We start from the raw sequence: 26,857 nt of genomic DNA, 5'->3' as shown, positions 1-26,857 counted from the left end.
TTATAATTAACATGAACCCAATGAAACATTCACTTTAGGCATTGGTTTGTAATCCAGATCGATTTTGTCATAGGTTGCTTTTTACCTTCCTAAAACTAAGATTTTCTAGACCTATTAGTAAATTTCTTTAGGATGTTTTCCACATAATGGAATCTTGATCTTAATTCTAAAAACCTAATCCTAACCCTAGGGTTCTCATGCTTATCATGCACATGTATATAATTGCTCACAATTCTATTAGATTTCTTAACTATGATAATGAGAATTATAAAGGATTTTTCACATGTTTAAAGCCACTATTGAAAGCTTAGTTGAGCTTTCCAACTAAAAGTGGCTTTGCAATATATGCCACCTTTAGAAACTTGAGTCAACCAACCTTCAACTCAAAGGTTGAGCAACAGGGAGGTTTCATCTAGATTGCCTCAACCAACCTATACGTTGCCCTAGAACCTTAAGACACCACTAAGACAATCTATATCCTTATAGGTTATCTTTCTACTTCACATTGGGTTCATTCAAGTCCTAAGCCAAAGGAACTCGACACAAACAGACTACTAATTGTCTAATTGGCTAAGCTCACTAAGAACCTTACCTACCTAGTAGGATTATCTTTACAAGAACCTATCCGAGACAAATCCCAAATAATATAATAATACATTGTGACGATCTTTGAGTCATATTCAAACTTAAATGTCTTCTATCCATGCTCATTCCATTGAACACATCAATCAAGCTTTGGGACGATACAAATGAACTCAGGTAATTTAAATCTACAAATTTAAGATAATATTAATCACCAGGGGAGGAATTAACGCCACCAAATGATCAAAGAAATCATTCGGGCTATATCCTAATGGGGCACCCAAAACCGAGTGCATGCTATATCTAACTAATATGCAGCAAGAAGCAGTATGATTGACAAGTTGATCTGCTCCAACAGTGCAAGTGAGATTGGTGATGGTCCAGTCTGAAGCCCAGTTAGGATACGTTCTTCAGCTGCCAACTCTCCCTTCAGAAATTTCAAGTATGATCCAGGCTATTGTGGTACAAGCAGAAGCTGGTATCTTTATCAGCATTTACAGTTTAGAATTTCAAATTTATAGACAAAATGAACGGAGTTTCATATTTTTCAATAGAAAAAAAACAATAAAAAACAATAAAAAATTGAAACAAAACTCTCAAATGATCTTGTTAGCTCAAGTTGATGGATACAGAAGCTACGAAAAGAATCTCCAGGCCAATCAAAGAAATCAAATGTGATACTGCCACTGATGACAACTATTCAGTTCATCTAGATGACAATTCGACCTTTGTGTGCATAAATTGTTTCACTGATCGAATTTAGGCGAGCCAAATTTCCTTCACACCTTCAGCTCAAGTCAATGAATGCAGAAGCATGCTAACTAGGAAAGTTTCAAATTCAAACCTTGAAATGCAGGTTCCTCAAATAATGTCAAACTGCTGATAACAGGATATGCGAAACCTGAATGAGTCTTTTCCTAATTTTGAAACAAAGCCTAGCAGGAGCAAATCATCTCTTGCATCCTTGTAGGCAAGACCCCAATATCATATGAGTGTCTTTGTCCAACCTTCAGTTCAGGGTTGATTTATAGTAAGCAGTTTAACAATCATCCGTCTTGTGGACATTCACAACTATATGTTGAAAACAGTGATGCCAGTTGCAGGTTATATTGATAAAAATTGATACTGCAACTCTACTTGAGTTCACTCTCTACTTGATTAAACATCTCCTGCAGTCGGCCAGATGAATTAGACATAATATTCTTCATTATCCTCTTCTGATGTTTAGTGCTCTTTAACCAAGCAACTCCCAAGGAAACCTGGACATTGCATCCCCTTAATTTGGGGGAAAGATCCTCTATGTGGTATCTCAAATGAATCTGCAGAGAGAACCAGGAAGTCAATATATGCACAAGGATATGATATTAATTAATTTGATTAGATACGAAAAATTGAGATGTCAATTAAGTATTCATACGTTGAAGTAGTCCCCGAGCAAGACTCCTTGGAAAACCATCACCTCTTCAATAAGCCATCCTTTTTTATGAGCTACAGGAGATTTTTGCTGGGTGCTAGTCACTTCCCCTCCATAGCGAGATAAGCTCTTATCCATTTTGTAATGAACTTGTCTCTGGTAGATATCCCCTTTGATCGATTCCCATGGTGAGACAGAATAGTCAACACAGCCAATCTTTTTCATTACATTTTGCTCCAAAGAACTCCCATCAAATAACCCCATCAACAATTCCATCTGTTATTGAAAGTTATTTTCCTGAGCATATCTTGAGAATAAATATTTAAGTTGAAAATTTGCTTGGCATGAAACAACTTACCTCGACAGTAATGGAAGAAGAGAACACATCAGACATTTTGGCTTCCTCCAAGCCTAAAAAGGATCCACTGTCCTCACTCTGCAAGCTTCTCGTTCCAGATTCTTCAACTAACTGCAACTTCTGCTCGGTGCTCAACGCTTTTGCTTTCCAGAGTGCCATGATTGTCCTGTTAGCCCATCACAGAGTGCTTCAAATTCATAGTATACAACGAAATAGGGAGGGTATGGCATCACATTTGCATTTGTATTGCAAAAATGCATATCATAAGAACATTAAATTATATTATTTAAAAGTAGTTTAGCATTTGGTAAATTGTCTTTCAAAATTGCTTGCGAAAGCAATTTTTTACATAGAATTTAGGAAAGAGAATAAGAAATGAAAAAAATTATTCAGAAATCAATTTGACTTGATAAAACAACTAGGTGAAGATAAAGGAAGAATTTGTATATCATTTTTATGAACTTAGAAAAAAATGAGACAATTATTGTGTTCAATTTTTGGAAGAAAGCGAAATATTCTAGTAATTATGTTGTTATGGCAAAAAAAAGTATACAATAATGAATTGCTACTATTAAAGATAAGGTTATTGTAAAAATGACTTTTCCATAACTTCAAATGTAAATCTAGGGACAACTTTATTCAAGAAAGGCATTGGAGACAAGGAGAGGGAAAAAGAAGGTAAAAGATATCTCTCCATCTTTTTTTTCTTCGAAAGATAGGTAAATGAGACAAACGAGGAATGACCCGTCTTCTACTATATATTCAACCAGTAAAAATGGGGGTGAACAAGGGGAGAGAAATGAGAAAAAACACTTGCTTCCTCTGCTCTTCTGAAGCTGGCATGATGCACCACTATCATGCTCGATGCTCCTTGTTATATATGACAATGCTCAGACTGAGAGGTATAATAACAACAGAATATATGGGGATTATCAGACACCATGGCGCTTAGTTGGAACTTAACTCTGCTTTGCAAACAACTACCCAGAGGTGGCAGAGGCTTAGGCATGGTCTGAATGTTGCAATCCAATTGAAAATTTCCCATCTCTTCCTCCAATTAAATACTTAATAGATCCTCTCTTTTCCTTCCTTTCTCTACACCCACTTCACACCTTCTCATACTTTTCTATCTTGATCCTGTTGGATCATGAAGAGAAGCTAGAGGGAAAGTGAATAGAGCCTATTGCTAGTATCACTTGCATTTGCTTGTTATCTACAATGTTAGTATATGCAGCGTAAAAAACAACAATAGTAAATGAACAAGAACACAAAACAAAACAAAATGCAAATAGAAGGAAGAAGATAAGGCATGAAGATCACTCTTCCTTTACTTATTCATCTCACAACCTTATTCATCTCAATCAAGATCATCTTCACAGGAGTCCAGATCACCATCGCAAGAGTCATCCCTGCCCGAATTGTCCCCACACAAACCTGATCCTGTGCGAGTCCAAGATCCTATGCAAGAGCAAGTCCAAAACTCAACTCCTAATCCTAAAAATAAGATATGCACAAATTCAATTTCTCCTATTCTATTTGATTATGATTTATCCATTGCCTTAGATATCCATTGGCCATCTCACAGAAGTTTTTTAGCCAACTTAAGTATCATCCCAATTCCTAATACCTTGCATAAGGTTTTATCTAATAAGAAATGGAGAGAAGCTATAAGAGTAGAGATGGAGGCACTGGAGAAGAACAAAATGTGTGAAATTATAGAGCTGCCACAAAATGAAAGAACAATGAAATGCAAATAGATGTTTACCATATACTCAGATCGGACCCGTCTCTAGAGAGATACAAGGCCATGACAAACCTATGGAGAGGATCATTAAGAGACATTTGCACCGTTGGCTAAGAGGAATACAATGAGGGTTCTATTATCCTTAGCTACAAATTTCAATTGGGATTTATAACAGTTTGAAGAGAAGAATGTCTTCCTTTAGCTACAAATTTCAATTGGGATTTATAACAGTTCGAAAAGAAGAATGTCTTCCTTCATGGGGACTTAGAGATAGAGATATATATGAAGATTCCACCAGGCTTTAGAGGAGAGATCAAAAGGAACAAGGTTTGCAAATTAAAAAAGGCATTATACAAACTCAATCAGTTTTGGAGAGCTTGGATCGATAGATTTATAAAGGTGATGCTCAATACCGAATATAAGCAGAGTCAACGTGATCATACATTATGCATCAAACACATACTTCAAAGGAAGTTCCTACTCTTTTGGTGTATGATGTATTGTATTTGAGAGGTGTCCTAAGACAATCACCTTACGATTATATTATTTATTAAATAAATAGAAATTCACTATTTAAGTGCATATTTTATATATTTGATTGGATCTTAAACTTATTTACTGAATGCCCACAATATATTTCATAGCATGAGAGAATTTGTGATTGGATAACAACTTGTGAGCATCTCTACATATGTAATTATGAAAGTATTGAAATTATCCCTAGTCGATAAATTGATGACTCAGCCTCCCGACAGGTCTGACACTCTCAACCCTCCTGGCCCCTTGCTAGTGGCTCCGCCTTACAACAAGCTTGGATTCCTAACCTCGTGCTAGGGACTCAGCCTCCCGATAGGCCCAACACTCTCAGCCCTCCTAGCCCCTCGTTAGCAGCTCCGTATTACGACAGACTTAGATTCTTAGCCCCGTGATAGAGACTCGACCTCCCGATAGACCCGACACTCTCAGCCCTCCTAGCCCCTCGCTAGCGGCTCTTCCATACGACAGGCTTGGATTCCTAGCCCCGTACTAGCGACTTGGCCTCCTGACAGGCCCAACACTCTCAGCCCTCCTAGCACCTCGCTAACGGCTCCGCCTTACGACAGGCTTGGATTTGTAGCCCCGTGCTAATGACTCGACCTCCCAACAAGCTCGACACCATAGCCCTCTTAGCCCCACTCGTTAACAGCCCATCCAAGAGAAGCCAGCCCTCTCGGCCCTACTCACCGATTGCTCGGAGTTCTGATTTAAAATCTCGAACTGACATATCAAACTAATCTAGTAGCTTGGCATCCATGACCGTCTTAGCCCCATTTGCTAAAGGCCCATCCATGAGAAGTCAGCCCTCTTGGCCCCACTCGTCGACTGCTCAGCGTTTCGATTTAAAGTATCGAGCTGACATATCAGACTGATCTAGTAGCTCGGCATCCATGGCCTCTTAGCCGCACTCGCTAACGACTCATCCAAGAGAAGTAAGCCCTCTCAGCCCCTCTCGCCGACGACTCGACATTCTGATTTAAAATCTCGAACTGACATATTAGACTAATCCAGTAGCTCGGCAGCTCAACATCTCAGCAGCTCGCCAACTCGACAGCTCGCCAACTCGCCAGCTCGGCATCTCCGCATCTCGACAGCTCGGCATCACTCGGCCACCCCACCACTCAGACTCTCGGCCTCTCGTCCACTCGATATCTCGGTCACTCAGTCATTCGGTCACTCTACTTCTCGACCATTCAGCCTCTCGGTCACTCTCATTCTGCCACTCTACTTTATGCCTCTCGCCACTCGGCCTCTCGGCCTCTCGATCTCTTAGCCTCTCGACTCCCTAACCTCTCGGCCACTCAATCAAGCCTCTCGAGCCCTCGGCTTCCTGACCACTCGACCTCTCGGTCACACGACCACTCGGTCATTCAGCCACTCTACTTCTCGGCCAAGACTCTGGACCTCTCGGTCATACGGGCACTCAGCCAAGCCTCTCGCCCTCTCGACCACTCTACAAAGACTCTCAGCCACGTGGGCTCTCAGCCACTTGGTCTCTCGGCTTCCCGGCCTCTCAGCCACTTGGCCTCTCAGTTTCTTGACTTCTCGGTCATGGCATCTCGACCACTCAGTCTCTTAGTCTCTAGGCCACTAGGCCTCTCGGCTTCCTGACTTCTCAGTCACGACCTCTCGACCTCTCAGCCACTCGGCCCCTCAATCTCTTGGTCACTCTGCCACTCGACCTCTCGGCCCATCAGTTTCCTGACTTCTGGGCCACGGCCTCTCGGTCTTTCAGTCACTCAGTAACTCGATCTCTCGACCTTTCGGCTTCCATACTTCTCGATCATTCGGCCTCTCAATCTCTCAACCTCTTGGCCTCTCGTCCTCTTGGTCACTCAGTCATTTAGCCACTCTACTTCTCTACCTCTCGATCACTCTAAACCACTCAATCTCTCAACTCCCTGACCTCTTGGCCAAACTCTCGGCCTCTCGACCACTCCGTTAAGACTCTCAGCCACTCGGCCTCTAGACCACTTAGCGTCTCGATTTTCCGGCGTCTCGGTCACTCAACCTCTCAGTCACATGTCACTCAGCCTCTCGATTACACAGCCACTAAACCATTTGGCCACTCTACTTCTCGGCCAAACTCTGGCCTCTCGACCACTCCACTAAGACTCTCAACCACTCGGCCTCTAGATCACTTGGCCTCTTGGCTTTCCGGCCTCTCGGTCACTTAGCCTCTCGGATCACACGTCACTCAGTCTCTCGGTTACACGGCCTCTCGACTACTCGGCCTCTCGGCCACCAAACCATTTGGCCACTTTACTTCTCGGTCACTCGGCCTCTCAACCACTCCGCTAAGCTCTCAACCACTCGACCTCTCGACCACTTGGCCTCTCGGCCACTCAGCCTCTCTGTTTTCTGACTTCTCAGTCATGGCCTCTCGGTCACTTGGCCTCTCGATCTCTCGGCTACTCCACCACTCCGCTTCTTAGTTTCTTGACTTCTCGACGACGGTCTTTCGACCTCTCGGTCACTCTGCCACTCGATCTCTCGGCACTCGACCTCTCAGCCATTCGGTCACTCTACTTCTCGGCCACTCCGCTATTCGACCTCTCGGCCACTCAACCATTCAGCCACTCTACTTCTCGGCCAAGACTCTCAGCCTTTCAGCCTCTCGATCATCTCGGCCACTCCGTTAAGACTCTCAGCCACTCGGCCACTCGGTCTCACAGCCACTCCGCCACTCTGCGTCTCGATTTCCTGACTTCTCGACCATAGCCTCCCAGCTACTCGGCCTCTTAGTCTCTCGACCACTCGGCCTCTCGACTCCCTGACTTCTCGACCACGGTCTTTCGATCTCTAGGTCACTCAGTCATTCGGCCACTCGATCTCTCAGTCTCTCAGCCTCTCGTCCACTCAGCCTCTTAGCTCCCCGACCTCTCGGTTAGTCAGCCAGGCCTCTCGGGCTCTTGTCTTCCTAACCACTTAGCCTCTCGGCCACTCGGCTACTCAACTATTCAATCACTCTACTTCTCGGCTAGACTCGACCTCTCGGCCTCTCGGTCATTCGGCCACTCAACCAAGCCTCTCGGCCTCTCAGCCACTCGACCACACCGTTAAGATTCTCAGTCACTCGGCCTCTCGGTCACTCGACTTCTCGGCCTCTCGGCCACTCCGCCACTCAGCCTCTCAGTTTCTTAACTTCTCGGCCACGACCTCTCAGTCTCTCAATCATTCGGCCTCCCAATCTCTTGGCTTCTTGACTTCTCGGCCACTCGGTCTCTCGGCCACTCTCTCTCGGCCACTCTACTTCTCGACCACTCGACCTCTCAACCACTCAACCTGTCTGCTCCCCAACCTCTCGGCCACTCAGTCAAGCCTCTCAGACTCTCGGCTTCCTGACCACTCGGCCACTCAGCCTCTCGGTCACAAGGCCACATTTCTCGACCACTCCATCAACCATTCCGTCGAGCCTTTTGACAATTTTAGCAACAAACCCATTCAGCAAGAAGGCTACACCATCGAACATAGTCCAGTCAGTCAGACTATGCCTCCTTCAACTAGACTTGAAGGATGGGCTTGTGATGTTGGTGTCATAGATGACATGGCTCCCTCTAGGGTAAAGGTCAAAGAGTCAAGCGAAGGTCAGAGTTCAGGCTGACCTGGCAAGACGAGTCAACATGAACCCGAGAGAAACGATCTTACAGGGTGAGATAACTGTCACCTCCGGCTTAGGTTGTACTTCGACCTTAGCTTGGGTTCATTCCTAGACCTCACTTGAGCCTCCAAAGCAATTCGTCCAGCCCCAAAGCCTCATCTTGGTCATCTCAGTCTCGGTCATCTCGATCTCGATCGTCTCGGTCTCAACCGTCTCGTTTCGGTCATCTCATCTCGGCCAAGCAGTCCCGAGCTACATCTCAACCAAGTAACCCCAAGTCACACCTCGACCAAGCAATCTCGAGCTACATCTCGACCAAGCAGTCCCGAGTCACATCCCGATCAAGCAGTCCCAAACTACATCTCAGCCAAGTGAGCTACATCTCGGCTAAGAAGTCCCGAGCCACACCTCGATCAAGTAGTCCCATCTCAGCTGCTACCCTCCGTCTAACACAAAAAGTACCAAAATTCCCCAAGCATGTGGTGCCTGCAAAGGGGTCAGAGCGGTTACGAGATTATCAGACCTGATTCCCTGGATACCCTCAGGCCTGTGCATGAAGTCTAAAGGTAAGAATAATCAGTGACTGTCGCGCCGCAGGGTGGTTAAGATTAGCAGACTTGGCCCTCTAGATATCTTACGTCTGTACCTAATATCAATAAGCCTCAGACCTAGTCTCCTCAAACCCGACCGTCGACCCTCCTTGGGTCGATATGGAGATACCTCTTAGGCAAGTCTATAAACCCTTCGACAAGCATGAAGAGCTCTCTCCAAGATCTCATATACTATTCGTCTTTTTTTTTTCAATTGCAATTTCCTCCTCTAGAACCAATTCTAACTTGAGCGTCGGAGTGACCTGCTGGGACTCCCTGACACCAGTCTAACCTCCTGTTAAAGTGTATTTCAAATCATCATCATCTTCTCCTTCGAGCTCCACTAGGAAGTCACGCACGTCGGATCATTCGTTAACTAGTGGCTTGACCATCCGGTGTTTAGCTAGAACAGTGATCATTCCAAAGAAAGTCCCTGAGCCTCGCCACAATCTATAAGGCAGTTTAAGAAATATTCACTTAACTGGCCCAAGTTAAACTTGAATCTAACCCAAGGTCAAATATCCTTCCTAAATCAAAATTAACTTAATCAAATAAAATTGAAAAATAATCTCACAAAACTTAAGGCTACTATTATTGATAACTTAGAATGGATGAGATGTAAAAAATTAATAGTTTACTTAACATTTCTTTTAATCAACAAACATGTCCATAAAATTAATTTTAACTCCATAGAAACCAAGAGATTAGTATAGATTATTCTATGCTACTATTTTACGTACTTATTTTATTTTCTTTAATTGGAACTAATCGAAGTTTTATCGTAGATTTCATAAACCTATAGATATAGGCAATCATTGCATCTTATAAACACTTAAGTTTAACTATTTGTGTATTGAGTCACGTAGATGAGCATAAGATGTTAGGATCGACCCTTGATTCCAGATGTAGATTAGTGCATCGATATGAACCAAGCAGTATAAATCAAAATCGATCACTACGGTGACTGACCTATAACTAATGATCAATAAATGATCATTTAAGTTATAAAAGGGTTAGACATATTCTTAAGGACAATATTTTAGATGAATTATCATTTTTAATATTATATTTTCAAAAATATGGGATTGGTTAACTATGCATGTTTAATTTCTAAGTCTAGGATTGCATGCTTGGAGTCTTAGAAACAATTATCAAATTAAATGCTTGGTTAAAATTATGACTAAAGCTTTAGTTATATTTGGAGTATTCTTTACTTATTAAATGTCTTTAATTAGCATGTTTTTTCATAACTTGCTTAATCAATGTTTATCTATAAGTGCATTTCTTTTGATTTATTTAATTTCTTTTAAAGTAATTAATTGCGTACTTATTTATTTGTCAAATGTCTTTTAATTAATTGTTAAGTATTTTTAAAAATTATTTTTGAACTATGTAAAAAATACTTTTGAAATTATTTTATTAAGTGTTTTTCAAAGATGTTTGTTAATTACTTTTCAAAATCTTTATAAATATTCTTTGAAAAAATATTTTGAAAGTTAGTTTCAAAGATTTTTTAAAATTATTTTTCAAAAGATATTTCCATAGACTCATTTTGAAAATTATTTGGAAATAATTTTTAAAAATTGTGTTTGAAAATATTTTAAACACAATATTTTCAAAGAAAATTTGCAAAGTACTTTGAAATTTTTGAAAAGCAATTTCAAAATTTATCATGAAAATGGAAGGCACTTTTTTTTTAAAACCTAATGTTTTTAAAACATATTTTTCTCATTTCGATATGTTAAAATATGAGTTTAAAGTTTGAAAATATTTTTTGGTTTGGAATTTTCAAAAAATTCAAGGGGAGTTTTAAAATTCAGAGGGAGTTTTGAAAATATTTTTTTTTAAATATTGTGTATTTTTTTAACTTTAAACCTAGTTAATAGATATAATAAAGGAGAAGATTGTGGTGGGGGGAATACTATATAATTAAACTTGTATTTTGATATTGGCAAAGAGTTTAAAGTTAAGTTATTATGATTTGATAGTTTTGTTAAATGTGCATGTTGGAAAGCCCTAATAGGTCAGGTGGACCAAATACTAGATAACGAAAATCTTAGAGGATCAAATGGACTGGATATTAGACTAGGAAAGTCAAGATGGGTCAGCGGGATCGAACATCTAACAGGATGGACTTAATGGGTTAGAGGACTGGACAACAAGTCAAAGGAAGCTCTGATGGGTCAAGGGATTGAACGTTAAGCAAAGGAAGCCCAAACAAAGCAACTGGACCGAATGTTTGGCAACAAGGGTAAGTAAAAATAAGTCTTAAAGAGGTCCTTTTGAAAATAAGGTAGTGAGGACGTGTCCTTATTTTGGGACAAACTTAAACGTTGATCTGACTAAAAAATCAATCCGGATTTCAAAGTCGAGATCAGACAGTAGCTTAAATTGTCTCACCTAGAGCATGCATATTTGTGCTAACTTTGTTTTACAAGACTAACTCGGTTTTGCAAGAACTTGTGACGGTTCGGGCAACCGAACAGCTCAGACGATCGAATGGCTCGGACGATCCAATGGTTAGGGTCGTCGAACGGCTCGAGCGATTGAACGACCAAACGGCTAGGGCGACCGAATAGTTATGTCGATCGGAATATGGCGTGGCATAGTAATCTAAGTTGGTTCAGAAAACTGACATGACAATTGATGTGCTTGGTGACATGGTCTAGATAAGTTCCAGAATGTAGATGTGGCACAGATAAGACTCCGATTAATGACATGGCAACTGAGGTGTCAAGAGATAAGCTTTAGAAAAGCTGACGTGGCTAGAGATAAACTTCGAGATGCTGACATGCCTAGAGATAAACTTGGGGAGGTTGATGTGGCTATTGCACAATCAAAGATAAGCACTAATGTGACAGATGATGTGACCTAATGTGACAGATGATGTGACTAAGGATAAGCGTCAGGGTGATGACGTGTCAGAAGATAAATTGTGAGATACTTACGTGGATAGGGTTCAGTCGACCGAACCTATGCACTGGTCAATTGAAAAGAGAATCTAGATCAAGTCAATTGAAGATAAGACTATTGACCAATTGACCAAACCAAACTAGGGAATCAGTCGACCGATAAAAAGTAATAAAAGAAGCTTCGACCAAAGAGTTCAACACATCATCTTTCACAATTCTCATCATTTTTAAGCAACCGTCTCGTGTTCAAGCAACTCTTCTACGTCACATTGTTCTCCAACAACCAACGCTAAAACTCCGAATCATTAATTGTTGGTAACATTACTTTAAAGTTTTATTGCATTTCATACTTCTTTTATTGCATTTCATACTTCAAAGATACGGTAAAGTGTTACCATATTGTTTCTTTTTGTAAGAGGTTTCTCCATCTCCGAAAAAAAATTTTAAAAGGAGAAAGTTAGTGCTTGCCTACTCGTAAGCAATCCACAATCAGATCACAAGCCTTGGAGTAACAGCCGGTAGCTGTGAACCAAGTAATCAAACGTGTCATGTGTTGTGTTTTATTTCCATTGCATTTTGATTTCAAAGAAAAGATACGATTTAAAATGTAAATTTTACAAGCGATATTCCCCCCCCCCCCCCCCCCCTCTCTCGCTTTCCTCAATCCTTCAAATAGTTATCTTTTATGTTATATATGTGTTATTTTATTATTGCTGAATAAGATTATGTAATTAGGTATCACTAAATTTTTTACATATTTGTTTACTAAATTTCATAGTAGTTTAAAAGTTGGTAAGGATAAATAGCTTTATCAATACATCTTCTTACCTGCATTGGTACAATTACTTGAAAATGCCAGCACTGAAAAAGATGCACTTTGAGTACAGACTTACCAAACATCTATCATATTTACATCCCAAATTGCTTTGGAAACTAAAACATTATACACTCCCATAGCCATCCACGCAACAATCAGTTTTGTTCTCACTAAATGGACCAAAAATCGCCTAAAAAGATCCCAGGAACCAGATTATACTGCCGATTAATATTCACCCATGTAATCAGTAAATTTTACCAAAAGTTGTCCTCTACTACTGATACATCAAGACATAAGACGAATATGAAAACGAGAGTAGACTTAAAAGTCCAAATAAATGTTTACATGCAAAAGATTCTAGGAAAAGAGCAACAAAGAATAAACTTGCAATAATTAACTTCAGAAAAGATCTAGACAGCTATTGATGCATAAATGGATGGATTGAAAAAATTACCTATTGACTGCATATAAAGACACAAATGACTGGAACTGAAACCTAAGTCTTCCATCTGAGTCAACTGCTTTGGCTCCATGTTTTGCATCCATACCTCTGCCTCTTTGTAGAACAATCAAAAGGGAAGGACTGCACATTGTTGCTAGTGAAGGAGGAATCACTTGTATGTCATCGATGTCTTCCCAAAGGAAGAAAAATTTTGTTTTTCGTCCAAAAACGTTGGCATGAAATCCTATTATTCTAGGAGAAAGAAAAAGACGACCCTGAAAGATGAATGAACAAAAAGCTCAAACATTCAATGAAATATTTCTGACATTAATAGCACAACTTCTCATGGTACAACTATTTCAAGGTTTATCCATAAAAGATGAACTGTCTAAATTCTTATGTGGCAATGGAGAAAATGAAGTTTAACTTCATAATAGTTAACATGAAGGTAAACATGAAGATAATCAGATGGCTGCAAATAAAAAACTACCTGCATAGGCATTTTGCGGTTTAAGTGACAAGTAAAATCATTTATGAGAAATTCATCCGCAGGCAAACCAAAGAGCTTTTGGAAAGCAGAATTTATCTGTGGGGGCTTCAATGTTATCTACAAAACACAAAATTTGAAGAAGTTAATATAAGTAAGCATACATAGAAGATCAAACTAACACAGTAACAGTTTACCTTGTTACCAATTTCTTTCTCCATCTTCATTACATAACCCTTGACAATTTCATTCCCTCGTGTATTGTTTAAAAAAATCATCAAGTGCAACTTAGACTGGCACTTTTGAGCAAACTTTCCGTGAAGAGGAAGCCATACATCTGCTAGTTCTGTTATATTAGATTTTACGAAGTTAACTTCTGCATGACCAAGTGATGTTGCTTTGTCAAATGGCCCATCAAAGTCATACACATCTACATCCATTGTAGATGGGGGATCATCCATAGCATCAAATTCAAAAATCTCTGAAAAATTGAGGTAGAATGAAGATATAAATTAATAGTTTACAAACCAGCAGCAACTTTACAGCTCAGTATGCACAAATGTTGCAAGTAGAAAAGGACCTTCTATAAGTTCTTTAAGAATGTTTAGCATCCAATCAGAGGTATCACATTCATGCACAATGATGCAAGTTGAACAATAGCCATTCATAAGTTATTTGGACTCATGATGTTGAAATCAAATTGACAGAAGGCCTGCATTCCAATTAAATAATTCCTACACATAATATTCACTAAATATATGTAGAGCTTCATGCTCATCCTATATGATTGAAAAAGTCAGTAAGGCTTTGTTTACTGTGGAGGAAGGAAGCAAGAAGGAAAGAAGAGAAATGAGAGAAAGGAAAAGACAACGAAAGAAGGAAAAAAGTTGATTAGTTGGGAAAATAATAGAAGAGGTAAGAAATGAGGAAATAGAAAAATACCAATTACCCCATCTCCTCCTTGCTAGACACCACTCAACCTCTGAATCTACTCTCTAGATGCCATCTAAAGGAGCAAGAGTTTATGAACATAAGATGAGGAGATATGGAGATAAGGAGATAAGTCTGTGGGAGATTATGAGTGTGATACTTTATATAATTGCCAAGGTTTGCTTTAGATTTGATTTCCACAGAATGATGTAAAGCTAGACATTCTAAGAGAAGGACTTTGACCTGCATAAGTGATCATGTATACTTTTCCAATTGTCTACTTAAACTGAGATGGTTAGTAGAGCCATTCTTGCAAAGAAGATTGATGCAGACCAAAATAAGAAAGAAGAAAACAGGAAAGGAAATTCATCAATATCAAAGGGTAACTCTTCTAGGGTACAGCATGAGAAATCTCAGAAGAAGCAACATTATAATCTCCAGTCATCACAGTTATAACAACTGGAAAATTCTTCTGTATAAGAGGTGACTAGATGCAAGTTTTGGAGCAGCACATCACCATCTCTACCAATTGCCCAGAGGGATAGAAGGTTCATTTCAAGTGTAAAATGCTTGGCCATGACATCAAGAAATGCACCATGAAGCTGAATAATGGAAGAGTGCCTACATGGGTCTTTGCATTATCTCAACAAGATGTTCAAGCTGCACCATTTGTCATCCAAGGTTCCATTTTAATGTGATTAATTGACTAAAGTATCAAAAGATTTTAGTTCACACTTTTTGTATCGCACCTCATTTTTCTACTAGACTTAGTAAATCCACTACTTTGCTAGACACTATCATTAGCAATCACCCCTGCTCGAAATATACTTTAACCTCATATGTTTATAAGAATGCATCATTTTCATCGACTGTTGGGAGTTCTTAGTTACCTGATCCTCCTTAAATTTTGAGACTTCAATATTATCTTATGCAAGCCATGTTGAAGTTTTGGTCTTTGACTAGAATGATATTGATTTGTTAATTGTTCTTGTTCTGATGTTTTGAAGTATGGTGCTAGTGGTGAATTGGAGGTGAAAGGTGGACGGAGAAGAAGATGAAAAGGAAAACAAAAAAAAAAGACAACTATATATTTAGGTCCAGACTTTATGTTCCATAGACATTATGTTCCATTTGGAATGGTAGAGTTTGACATTATCACATTATCTTGTATGAACAGAAGCTACAAAAGAGTAATATTATTTTGATTCATCTTGACTTGTGTAGTATATTGAGGGGTGTCTAGAGTTGGCATGACATTGTTGACAGACATTATCTCTGCCGAATATTGGAATAATACATTTCAACCATGTTGCTTGACACTATGCGAGATTTCAAATCATGATCTTAGGCAAGGATTAGCTCACAACTTATTATGCTAAGGTCAATTATTTCTAGAAGATAGTTACTTTTTCTCCACCAAATTAACCGTCATTCCAATTCATTGTTGTGCAAGAGACACTCTTACTTTTAATCTTTGCAATACAAGCTAGGCAACTTATATCACGTGGTTGCTCTGGGTATTAAGCTTTTATCTCTGAAGGACAGACATGTGAAGTATACTTAGGAGATATATATCTTGCTAGAGAGTTTTCGAATCTTTCCTGAAGAATTGCCAAGTCTACCCCTGATAGGCAGATTGAATTCACTATAGTTTCAACCTGGCACAGCTGCTGTCACAAATGGCCCTAAGAGAGCTAGAAGAATTAAAGAAATAGTTGGAAGAGCTATTAGGCAAAGCTTTCATTTGAGTCTCCATCAGAAGTAAACTTTCCTCCTTAGTTATGTAGTCTTCAACAAACTCTACGCGACCCATGGCGTAATCACAGCTCTGGCAAACTTCAGGAGATGAGAACTTGTCATGAAAACTAGGTCAACAACAGATTAAAAACTTATTATTGCAGCTAGGCTGCATGCATTTTGGCCTAGGAGTGTGTTACTCAACAGTTGCAAACCCTACTTTAAGGTTGAGGCAAATGAATATTCATCTAAGAGCAAACTAACCTAGCTAAATGCAAACAGCAGGGTTAACAAACAAGAGGATATATTATACAGGTTTTCTGATTTTTTTTTTTTTATCTATTAGATGTTGATTTCCAGAATACAAGGTAATGAACCTGAAATGTCATACCAAGATATGTTGGAGTACTACTGTATTAGTAAGGTGGAATAGGAAAATTAATAGTAATTAAAATTTTGAAAAATATAAAACATAATAAGATAATAAAATTACCATTCCACTGGGGGTCCAGTCTGTGGAACTTGATTGAGCTAGTCCTCATTTTGCCATTGCAAGTAAATACAACATAAGGATCAGAAAATCCTGCTGAATCCAAAGCTACAAGGTTACTACCCTCAATTAAGGCAACAGTTAGCAACCATCCATCCCCTCGTGCCTTTTTTCCATGATCACTACCTGCATTAAAATTTGAAGTGACTTCCTAGAATTCGAAGTTACTTCCCAAAGGACATGATAATGTTGGTTGCATAGATCAAAAATCAGAATTAGAGGCAATCATCTTTAGTAACTTCAAATTGTATATCAATCACAGGATGCTTGTTTTATACCTTATAAAGCCTTTTTAACCTTATATACATGTTTAGGGTACATATATTCAAAGTTGGGGGCTTAGTCAACATATACTTCCTCTTTGATGAAATTATTTAAAGAAATGGACTTTATGTCCATTTAGTAGAGTTTAAAACTTTTATACATAGTAAATAGCATATGTATTGACTCCAAACGTGCTACCAGTGTATATATTTCATCGTAGTGAAGTGCTTCTCCTTGGCTAAAGCCTCTAGCCACTAACATGCTTTATTACTTATTATTCCTTCTCATATACTTTGTTCTTAACTACCCATTGGTGTCAATTGCTAAAATATTTTTAGTTCTAGGATCTGCAATCTCATACTTGATTTCTTTCAAGTTAGGCTAATTTTTCTTGTATTGCTATGATCCAATCCGGATCAAGTAATGCTTCATTTATATCTCTTGGTTTTATTTGTGAGATAAATGTAAAATTATTAGCTAGATTCTTAAAATAAGCCCTTGTCTTTACTTGAGTAATATCTCCTACAACTTCTTATTCCACAGGGTGATTATGATTAACGTTGAATGTTAATGGTTGCTCTTATGAATCTTCTAAAATTTCTCCATTAAGTTTATCTTCTACATATTCTTCTTTCCTTTTAATTATATTCTATTTATTTGTATTCTCTTATATCTTCTTCTGTAAAAGGTGGAATCCGCCACCTTAGCGGCCCCACACGGTCGATTCCACGACCATCTGTGAGGAGGTAAATCGAGAAACTGCAGTTGGTCACGATGCAGGAGGGTATGAAACTGTAGTGAGTAAACTTTTATAGTGACCGGCCCCACTGTCGAAATGACCCCATATCAGAAAACCCCCTAAGGGATTTTTTGGAGGCACAGTACCACTATGTTGATAAGAGCATACTGCCTCAACAGCACCTTAGCCAACAAATACATGTTGCTAAAACTTGAATCGCACAGCACCTCAGTCAACAAATATATATTGCTAAGAGGATTCGAACTCGAAACCTCAAGCAACATATGTCTCCATGCTTACCACTTGGGATAAGGCACTTCAACTGTATTCTCTTATATCTTCATTTTTATGTAGGGGGTCATCATTATTTTTATTAAATACTACATTAGGTATACGCTATAGGCTTTACTAGATGAGGAGTATCCTACAAAAATAACCTCCTAAGTAGTTTTTTGTATTTAAAATATAAATTTTACATCCAAATACCATAAAATACATGTTCTACCATAGTATAGTTCATTAATATTTTGTGTAAATATGTTCTATCTTAAACGTAACAAGTTGTATTAATTGCTTTTGCCAAAAAAAATATTTAGTAAATTATATTCATTAAATATAGTTCTTGCCGCTTCTTGTAGAGCATCATTTCTTCTTTCTAACATCATCTTATTGTGGTGTTCTATATGAAGAGAATTTGAGAGCATAACCTCTATCTTTACCAAATTTGTTAAAGTTAAAGCTCTCAAATTCCCCACCATAATAGCTTTGGATCCGGTTGATTTTGAGTTCCTCTCCATCTTCTACCTTCTTAATATAACTTGTAAAGATTTCAAAGGTGTCATTTTTATGTTTAATAAAATTTACCAAAGTAACCTACGATAGTCATCAACAATAACAAAATAATACTTGCTTTTGTTAAATGATATAATTTCATGACTATCTATTAATTAATTCTAAAGGTCTTGTGGTGTTCATTATGTTCTTAGGTTTATGGCTAACTTGAGTTTGTTTACTATTTTGACAAGCATCACATAACTATCGTATGATATTTTAGGTAACAATTTCACTAATTCTTCCTTGGCTAATTTTGTAATTAGTCTCATATTAGCATGGGCTAATCTCCTATGTTAATCAATTTTCTTAATCCGCATTATACATCATCTTGAGTTAATTTTGATTAATTACCCAAGACTTAGTATAAGTTCTTTAACCCAACTTTCCCAACTTTTGGGATATGCCTCTAAGTTCTCAATCCAATTGAGGTAACTTAGTTAAATCTAACCAAAGTTCGACAGTGGGGCGTCATAATTGTCCACTCGCATTCTACAAAGATAAAATGTGTCAATTTGTTTTGGCAAACCCAATAACAAATGATCGAGGTAGTAGTGAATATCAAACTTTAGTAGGCATATCAAGTTGACTTAATTAAGATAAAATTATTATTTAAACATGCATCATATACACACATGGCATATATCAACATATAAGTATAAACGTGACATCGTTATGGTTCGTATATTACGATCCTCTCAAGCTAATGAGAAGATCGAATGGTCAACCTAGGGATAGCATCTTCTCCAAGTGTTTCCTTCGATCGTCATGTGTCGTCGGCATCCTTCTTGTAACTTCATCCTCCAATTAATTTTCCACTTCTCATTTTGTACATTACAAAATAAGAAAACTCAAGTAACATTCAAGCCTAAATCTATTTTACAACTAGAAAAATAGAGATGAAGGCACAACACGCAGGTTGTATTATGAATTACATTACAACATGCACATACACACAACAACAATCATATTAAGGTTAAGGGTCATAACCATGCACCATAGCATCCATCACATACAAAAGTACATAAAACTTTATACGATCTTTCGCAAGTGGCTCTGATATCACTATAGAGAATTCTATGGGACAAACAATAAATTTCGCAACGAAAAAAGGATCCTAATGAGCGATCCATGCGAAAGAAAACTCGTACAAAGTTTGATTTATCTATCTAATAGATCTATACCTTTAAAGTGTGTCCTTCGCTTATCCCGCTCGTCCTCGGTTCGTCAAATCTCTTGCACATTCAAGCATCCGTGCCTCTATGCGTATCCATACGAACACGATCTCAAGCTTCGAAGAAGAATCGCCTTTGTGGTGCTAGCCACACAAGGAGATTCGGCCAAAACAAGGAGGAAGAAGAAAATGGGTGTTTGGCCAAGAGAGAAAAGAGAGCTCAAAATGTATTCTTCTTCTTGAAAATGTAAGAAAAATCTTTTATATTCATCTCATGAATATGAAGGATTTTTGTCCACATTAAAGTCAATTAAAACTCAAATAGAGCACATGTTTCTCATGTTGGCTCTTAATCTTCTTTTCATCCAATGAAGAAAAAAACTCTTGGTCTTCCTCTATTATTAAATCATTAAACATTTTAATAAATTAATTACTCATTCAAATTTGGTTGAGTCTAATCTCAATAAGTCTAACTCAAATTAGAATCAATCTCATAATCTAATTGGATTCACTTGAATCTAACTCAATTAATTCAATTCGGATCATATTTTAGTCAAATTAAAATCAAGCAATCTCTGAAACATCGTGTCCTTTATGTGTGACCCAATAGGTTCTTATAACGTTGATAATGTATATAAACCGCTTGCGACACATAAGCAATGAGCGACATCTAGCAATGCATTATTGCTACCCAAGTGATGAGAAAATCGAGATCCGACCTAATCTCTCCGTGACTACTATAATGTATGATGATATTCTTCTATCCTCGATATCTAGATTGATCAATGAAGTATAGACCGTGTCATCCTCGATATCAATCTTTGTGTTTTTTGATCCCCAAGTTGACTTACTCAAGCAAATGAGTTCAATATCTCATATTGACTTATTTGAGCATGGTCATGCACTTAGTAGTCCTACTTGATCAAAGGACTCACTGATATCACTCCTGTCATATGAGAGGGATAGATCTCATCTACATCATTCACATCCCTCCGCATTATTCGTTGCATACCCAGTGATCGCCTTTATAGTCCACCCTGTTACAAGTGACGTTTGACGATACCAAAGTACACAACTTCTTATGTAGGGAACTGTAGTGACTTCAAGTCTAACAACTATTCATACCAATAGTCAGAAAATTTATGACACTCATATAACGATTCATGAAACTTTCTTATAATAGGTCAATTCAGTATATATTCTCTAATATATACTTATATGTTAACGTGATATCACATATCCATGACTTGCGAGATCAAGTCATCAATTGACCTACATGTTAGTCTCATGCATTAATATTGCCCTTGAATATTAATACTTGACTAGGAATATTAAGAGTAGTGTTCTCTACATCATCTCATTATCAATTTAACTAATTAATATGTTGTAGATTAGAACCTACTACTCAAGGACATTATTATATTTAGTCATTTGGCACAAACATGAAGTAAATATAATAACCAAACTTTGTTTTTATTAACAATAGAATATGATACAAAAATCCCTAGTCAATCATCACATAATTGGTTATAAGGCTACTACTAACACTAAGTGAATCTAGATCCACCCTGTTAACTATTGCCAGGACAAGTTGCATGCCCACGGACCCACCTCAATTAAACTCCTTCCAGCCAACAAAGCTAAATCAATTCCCTATCCTAGATTGATCGAACTCTTCTCAACTCGTTTGTCCATGCAACTTACCCAAATCAAGGACCAAAACAGTTGGCTAACCTCTAAATGCCATGATTTCAACCACAACAAGCACGATGAGGAAATTGAAAAGGCTTTACAAAATCTGGCCAAAAAGGCATTTTTGAAAACAGACATTTAGTTGAAACAAGTGAATCAAAGGGGGGAGAAAATTTTCTCTTAAATTTAAAAAAAAAAGGTAGTCTAGTATAATTTTATGATTGCATAAATGTTTCATAACATGGTAAGAATAAAATGGAAAAAAAAAATCATAGAAAGACTACTGTGGAAAGTGAGTGTTGCCTCTAGAATCAAAATTGTTATAGATCATGACTACTCTCACTCAAAATCAAAGATTTGGGATGAAAAGGCCCTTTTAGAAGAAATCAAGTCATCTGGAGTATGTACTTTAAATCAGCAAATATTGTTTACCTCTTTGTTTTCTTGCTTGAAGGAAACGGGATACTGTATATAGAACATATTCTGATTGTAGAACAAGCACCCCACAGACAATAATTTCACCAATAGAGTCGGGCAGATCTAAGCCAAGAAGCTCAAGCCCATGAATTGCACCAGGATTTGCGAGTAAGATGTGGATAAGAATAAATAAAATTGCAAATCCAGAGGATGCAACTGAGAAATTTCCAAAGAATTGTAATGCCAACTTCCAGTCAGACTCTTGCTTAGTTTGCAAGGAAGCTAAGATATGCTTCTTGTCAGATGCAGTTACTTTTAGATCAACCAGTTTTATACTCTGGGATAGCAAATCAGTGAACTGAACATAGCTTTCCCTCAATCCTTGCCTCGCTCCATTTTCAATCATTCCTTTCATCATAGTGCTTTGTAGAAAATTAATGCACCAGGATATTATCAAACGGGAAGACTGTTCTTTGGATGACAATTCAGGCCCTGGTGTGATACAAAAGAGAAGTTGTACCCTGAAGGAGTTGCCAAAAGGAACATCAGGTGTTCTCACACTTGCCAAAACAGCATAGTTTTTCCCATCAGCCTTGAGATAAGTTTGCTCCTCTGTAGCTGTCACAGCTTTTACCAATTTAGTTGCTGCCTTTGTATATTTAACTACTCTTGTCAACCTTTTTCCAGAACTTTCAAGTCTCCAAGGTTCTGCTTGAAGCCCAGTGGTTCCTTGGATTTCAGCAAGTGATTGCCAAAAATTTGAACTTGGCGAGAAGAGAAAGGAATTCAAATCAGCTGGAGCAATGACATAAGAATGATCAACGAGTATGCCCCCTTGCAAATTTTCTGGTATTTCAGCTCCTTGAACCTTTGATTCTAGGGTTTTCAATAATTCATCATATAGCATAGCAGAGCTCACGTCAACTGTTTGCTCATCTGCAGATACTTCTTGCAGTTTTTCTGGAGGATCAACATCTATGGTAGAAGATAAGGGTGCTATTTTTTCCCCACCAAAGAACTGAAAGAGTCGGTGGATAAAACTTTCAGCCATAGATTTATCTTCCTTAGTAAAATCCATTTCATTAAGTCCTGAAACGGAAGCTAATTCTGAATCACCACTCGAAGGCAATGAATGTATTTCATGAGTCAGCTCAACTGATTTTTCTGACATTGATTCTTTATCATCAGAAAAGGATCGTCGTCCAGAAGATGCTTCTTCATAGTTATTTTGATATAGAAATATGGCCAGAAGAATTTCTCCTGCGAGGTAAATAAAGTTCAAGAAAGATAATAACGAATCTAAAATGATGTATACAAACCTAAAAGGGAACAGAAATCAAATAAGAGTAGGTGTTGGGTATGTTTGAATAAGCAAGGACAGTACATAACAATTGATGGCATAAAAACAGAAGTACTAATCAACTAAGCGCTAATGACCTAGAAGGTGATATGCAAATTTGGTAACTGAAAAAGATGGAATAAAGGATTGTCTGAGAAAATCTTACAAGCTTGATCTCTATTCTCCAAATATGTAATTCATCTCTAAGAGTCTATCTGTGTCATACTGACATATTCTCAGACACGTATGATTACATCATGGGTCTGGCTGATATGCACAAGGTAAAATCATGGATATTTTCATAAGGAACCCATAAAATCCATTCACACGTACAAAATGCATGTCATACCTATCTGTGAAGGTGTTGGTGGCTTCTCAATATGATAGAATTTTTCACATTGAAATACTGGCATAGATCATGTTTAGAAAACTTCTGTATCATAAGTGCATGTAAAAAATTATTAAAGAGAAAATGCCAATACTAGTGATTAAAATAATCAGACTAATGAGTAAAATTAATGATAAAAATTTTATTAAAAAATACACTAATATCCAAGATTCAAAATCTCAAGTCGTGTCATAATTTACCTTTGACTGGAACGATATTGTCTTGCTATTGTGTGGACATTCCGATGCATGATATTGGTGGCAAATTGGAGATAGAATAAGGAGATGAAGAAAAGGAAGTTAAAATAACTATATACTTAAATTTGATTAATTCAAATGGTACAATTTTTCCACCATCTTATATATGAACACAAGAAAATAAATAAATAACATCATCATCTCAATTAGTTTATCCTTGTTGTAGCATGAGTGTTAGTATGACACGATTGTTAGTGTCAGCCCTTAGTGTCAATCATGAGATGATTGTTTTGGGAACACATGTATCATATTCATTAATAAAGGCAAGGTTTGCTTATTATATTTATTTCTTATCCGTGCTATATGAATAAATATAATAGTGTTCATGAATAGTAGTTCTTGTCTACAGTATATTCTGTAGACATATATAGAACACTACTCTTAACTATTCCTAATCGAGCATTAATATACAAGGACAATATTAATGCGTTGAGACTAGCATATAGGTCAATTGATGATTTAATCTCACAAGTCATGGATATGTGATATCACGTTGACACATGGGTATATATTAGAGACTATGTACTGAATTGACCCGCCATGAGAATGTTTCATGGATCATTATATGGGTGTCATAAACATTCTCATGTGACTATTGGTATGAATAGTCTTTAGACCTGAAGTCACTACGGTTCCCTACATAATAAGTTGTATACTTTGGCTTCGTCAAACGTCACCCGTAATAGGGTGACTATAAAGGTGATCACTGAAAATGCAATAAGTTATACGGAGGGATGTGAGTGATGTAGATAGGATCTATCCCTTCCATATGACGAAAGTGATATCGATAGGCCCCTTAATAGAGTAGGACTGCAAAAATACATGATCATACTCAAATAAGTCAATATGAGATATTGAGCTTATTTGATTGAGTAGTCTACTTGGAGATCAAGAAATTCATGATTGATAAGAGGATGATACGGTCTATGCCTCATTGATCAATCTAGATATCAAGGATAGAAGGATTGAGTCATACAAGATAGTAGTCACGGAAAGGTTGTGTCGGATCTCGACATTCTCGTCACTTGGGTAGCAATGATGTATTGCTAGATGTCGCTCATTGCTTATGTCTCTAAAATGGTTTTAAAGACATTGCCAACGTTACGAGAATCTATTGGGTCACATACTTAGAACATGTGATTTAGAGATGGTTCATGTAATGAATCATTGGGCCATTAGGTTGAGTCTAATGTAGATTAGACTCATTGAGTGGGACTCAAGGTAGACTCAATGAATTAGACTTGAGTTGGACTCAAATCAATTCAGATTGAGTGAGACTCGAGTTGGACTCAAGTCAATTCGGATTGAGTGAGACTCGAGTTGGACTCAAGTCAATTCGGAGCCATTAAGAGGGTTGCATGATCACTTAAGATAGGATTAATAGGATATTAATTCTATGGAATAACAAAAGCCAAAACCCTTGAGATTCCATGGTGATATATAAAAAGGGCTACAGTGTTTTTTCTTCCGCTCTTGGATAGTTGTATGATCTTCTTCCTCTTCTCTTCTACCTCCTTGGCCGAACCATACTTTGTGGCTAGCACCGCAATTTGGTTCTTCTTCGTCTCGGTGTTCGTGTGGATACCGTGGAGACGTGAACACACTGATCGCGCTGAGATCCGTCAACTTTTGAAGGCAAGAGTTGCTGTCGGGATTACGAAGGGCTCGCATCGAAGGTAACCTCGATTCCAGTAGATAGAATCAATAAACGAATATGGTTTTCGCATGGATCTTCTGGAGGGATCCTTTTTCATTGCATTTATGTGGTTAAAATTGTTTTTGGCACATATAGATCCCTACAACGATATTCATCAGCATTGGCATAGTAGGATAGGAAACATTATCAATGTCAAATAGTATCGAGCCATCTTCGGCCTACTAGGACTTCCCTCTTACTAGGTCCTTCTTGAACTTTCAGGCCTAGCATCTAGCCTCCTTGGCCATCCTATTCGTCAAGCTATCTACTCCTGCATGCTTGACGCACCAAATCAAATTACCATAGTCACTTAACTTAAACATGATTCAAACATCAAACTCATGCAACACATATGCTCAAATGAACTCATCTTCGATTAGGTTATATGGTTTGAAAACAATGAGTACGTTACTAAACAAATATCATAAGTGATTATATATATGGAGCAGACAAACAATGTATAAAATTGAAGGGTAAAAGAATGTATATTACCACAGCCATTGCCCTTCAACTTCCTGCCCTTGGGTTGCAGCTGATACCATGTTGTTCCAAGTGACATATTTTCAGCATCTATTACTTTAGACAATGGCACCTTGACACATCCCAGAAAATCTTCAGTGAAGCACTTGTCTTCATCCAAGACACGTACTGAAAGTTCCTCGCTTAGGTCACCAACCCCAAAACTAAATTCTTCATTCCATGAAGGGTTTGGATTTTTCTTTGACACCTTAGTTTTAGCCCGACACTTTCCGAGCTGCAACTTTACATATGCAGCACCCAGGCCATTGGCATCCACAATCGTGAGGTTGCGAGCTTCGATGACACGCACCAGAAGCTTCATGGCCAAAAGTTAGTTGGCTGTACAAAGATAAGGGACCATTGACAGCACCGATTTTTATTGTCTCGGCCAAAAAGAATAGAACTTAAGAGATAAAATATCAACAACAAAAAGGGCAACGGAAAGCAAGGAAGGATCCGGCTAGCAAAGTAAAGATTACGAGATACCAAAGTTGTTGCGGAAGCAGAATTAGAAGTTGCCAAAGTTGTAGGAGGAACTAATTTCCTGGCCTCATCAAGATCAATGGGCATAAGAAATAACCAGTAGAAGATCACTTGCCTACTAAGAAGAGAAGAATTCAAAGAGAATGTATATCCCTAATTTTTATCGCACATTCTAAGGGAGAATATCGAGAGAACAAAAATCCGAGCAGGAAGGCATAGATCGGCGAAATTTGCAGAAGGAAAGGAACGAAAGGAGCCTGCAAGCTGAATCAAAATGCAACCCCGGGTCCAATTTGGCAGGCGGATGGAACCCTACCAGTTTACCGTGGCGTTAAGACCACGGGAAGTAGCAGCGAG

The 26,857-nt window shown here is 38.1% G+C and overlaps 1 protein-coding gene across 3 annotated transcripts; it reads right to left on the bottom strand.

The window, feature by feature from the left end:
* Positions 1-737: 737 nt before the first annotated feature.
* LOC141817114 (C2 and GRAM domain-containing protein At1g03370-like) lies at positions 738-26,857 on the bottom strand. 3 transcript variants are annotated; one of them, XR_012600785.1, is made up of 10 exons: positions 25,991-26,857; positions 21,834-23,078; positions 16,645-16,827; positions 13,682-13,965; positions 13,488-13,604; positions 13,010-13,272; positions 2,355-2,520; positions 2,000-2,272; positions 1,213-1,901; positions 738-1,064 (listed from the first exon to the last, which is right to left on the bottom strand). XR_012600785.1 is itself a non-coding variant. In XM_074704792.1 (9 exons), exons 1-9 carry the CDS (start codon positions 26,337-26,339, stop codon positions 1,716-1,718), a joined length of 3,066 nt encoding a protein of 1,021 aa, XP_074560893.1. In that variant the 5' UTR covers positions 26,340-26,857; the 3' UTR covers positions 1,165-1,715. The 3 variants fall into 3 exon arrangements, 2 of the variants coding, with proteins under 2 accessions (XP_074560893.1, XP_074560894.1); XM_074704792.1 differs by lacking the exon at positions 738-1,064 and having other exon boundaries at positions 1,165-1,901; XM_074704793.1 differs by lacking the exons at positions 738-1,064; positions 16,645-16,827 and having other exon boundaries at positions 1,165-1,901.

Source organism: Curcuma longa, unplaced genomic scaffold (genome assembly GCF_044706935.1).
Source record: "Curcuma longa cultivar G26 ecotype Majalengka, Jawa Barat unplaced genomic scaffold, ITB_CL_G26_1.1 contig_19344, whole genome shotgun sequence".
In the NCBI taxonomy this organism is placed as follows: domain Eukaryota; kingdom Viridiplantae; phylum Streptophyta; class Magnoliopsida; order Zingiberales; family Zingiberaceae; genus Curcuma; species Curcuma longa.
The sequence above is the reverse complement of the archived record's forward strand: the minus strand, read 5'-3'. Positions and strand labels throughout refer to the sequence as shown.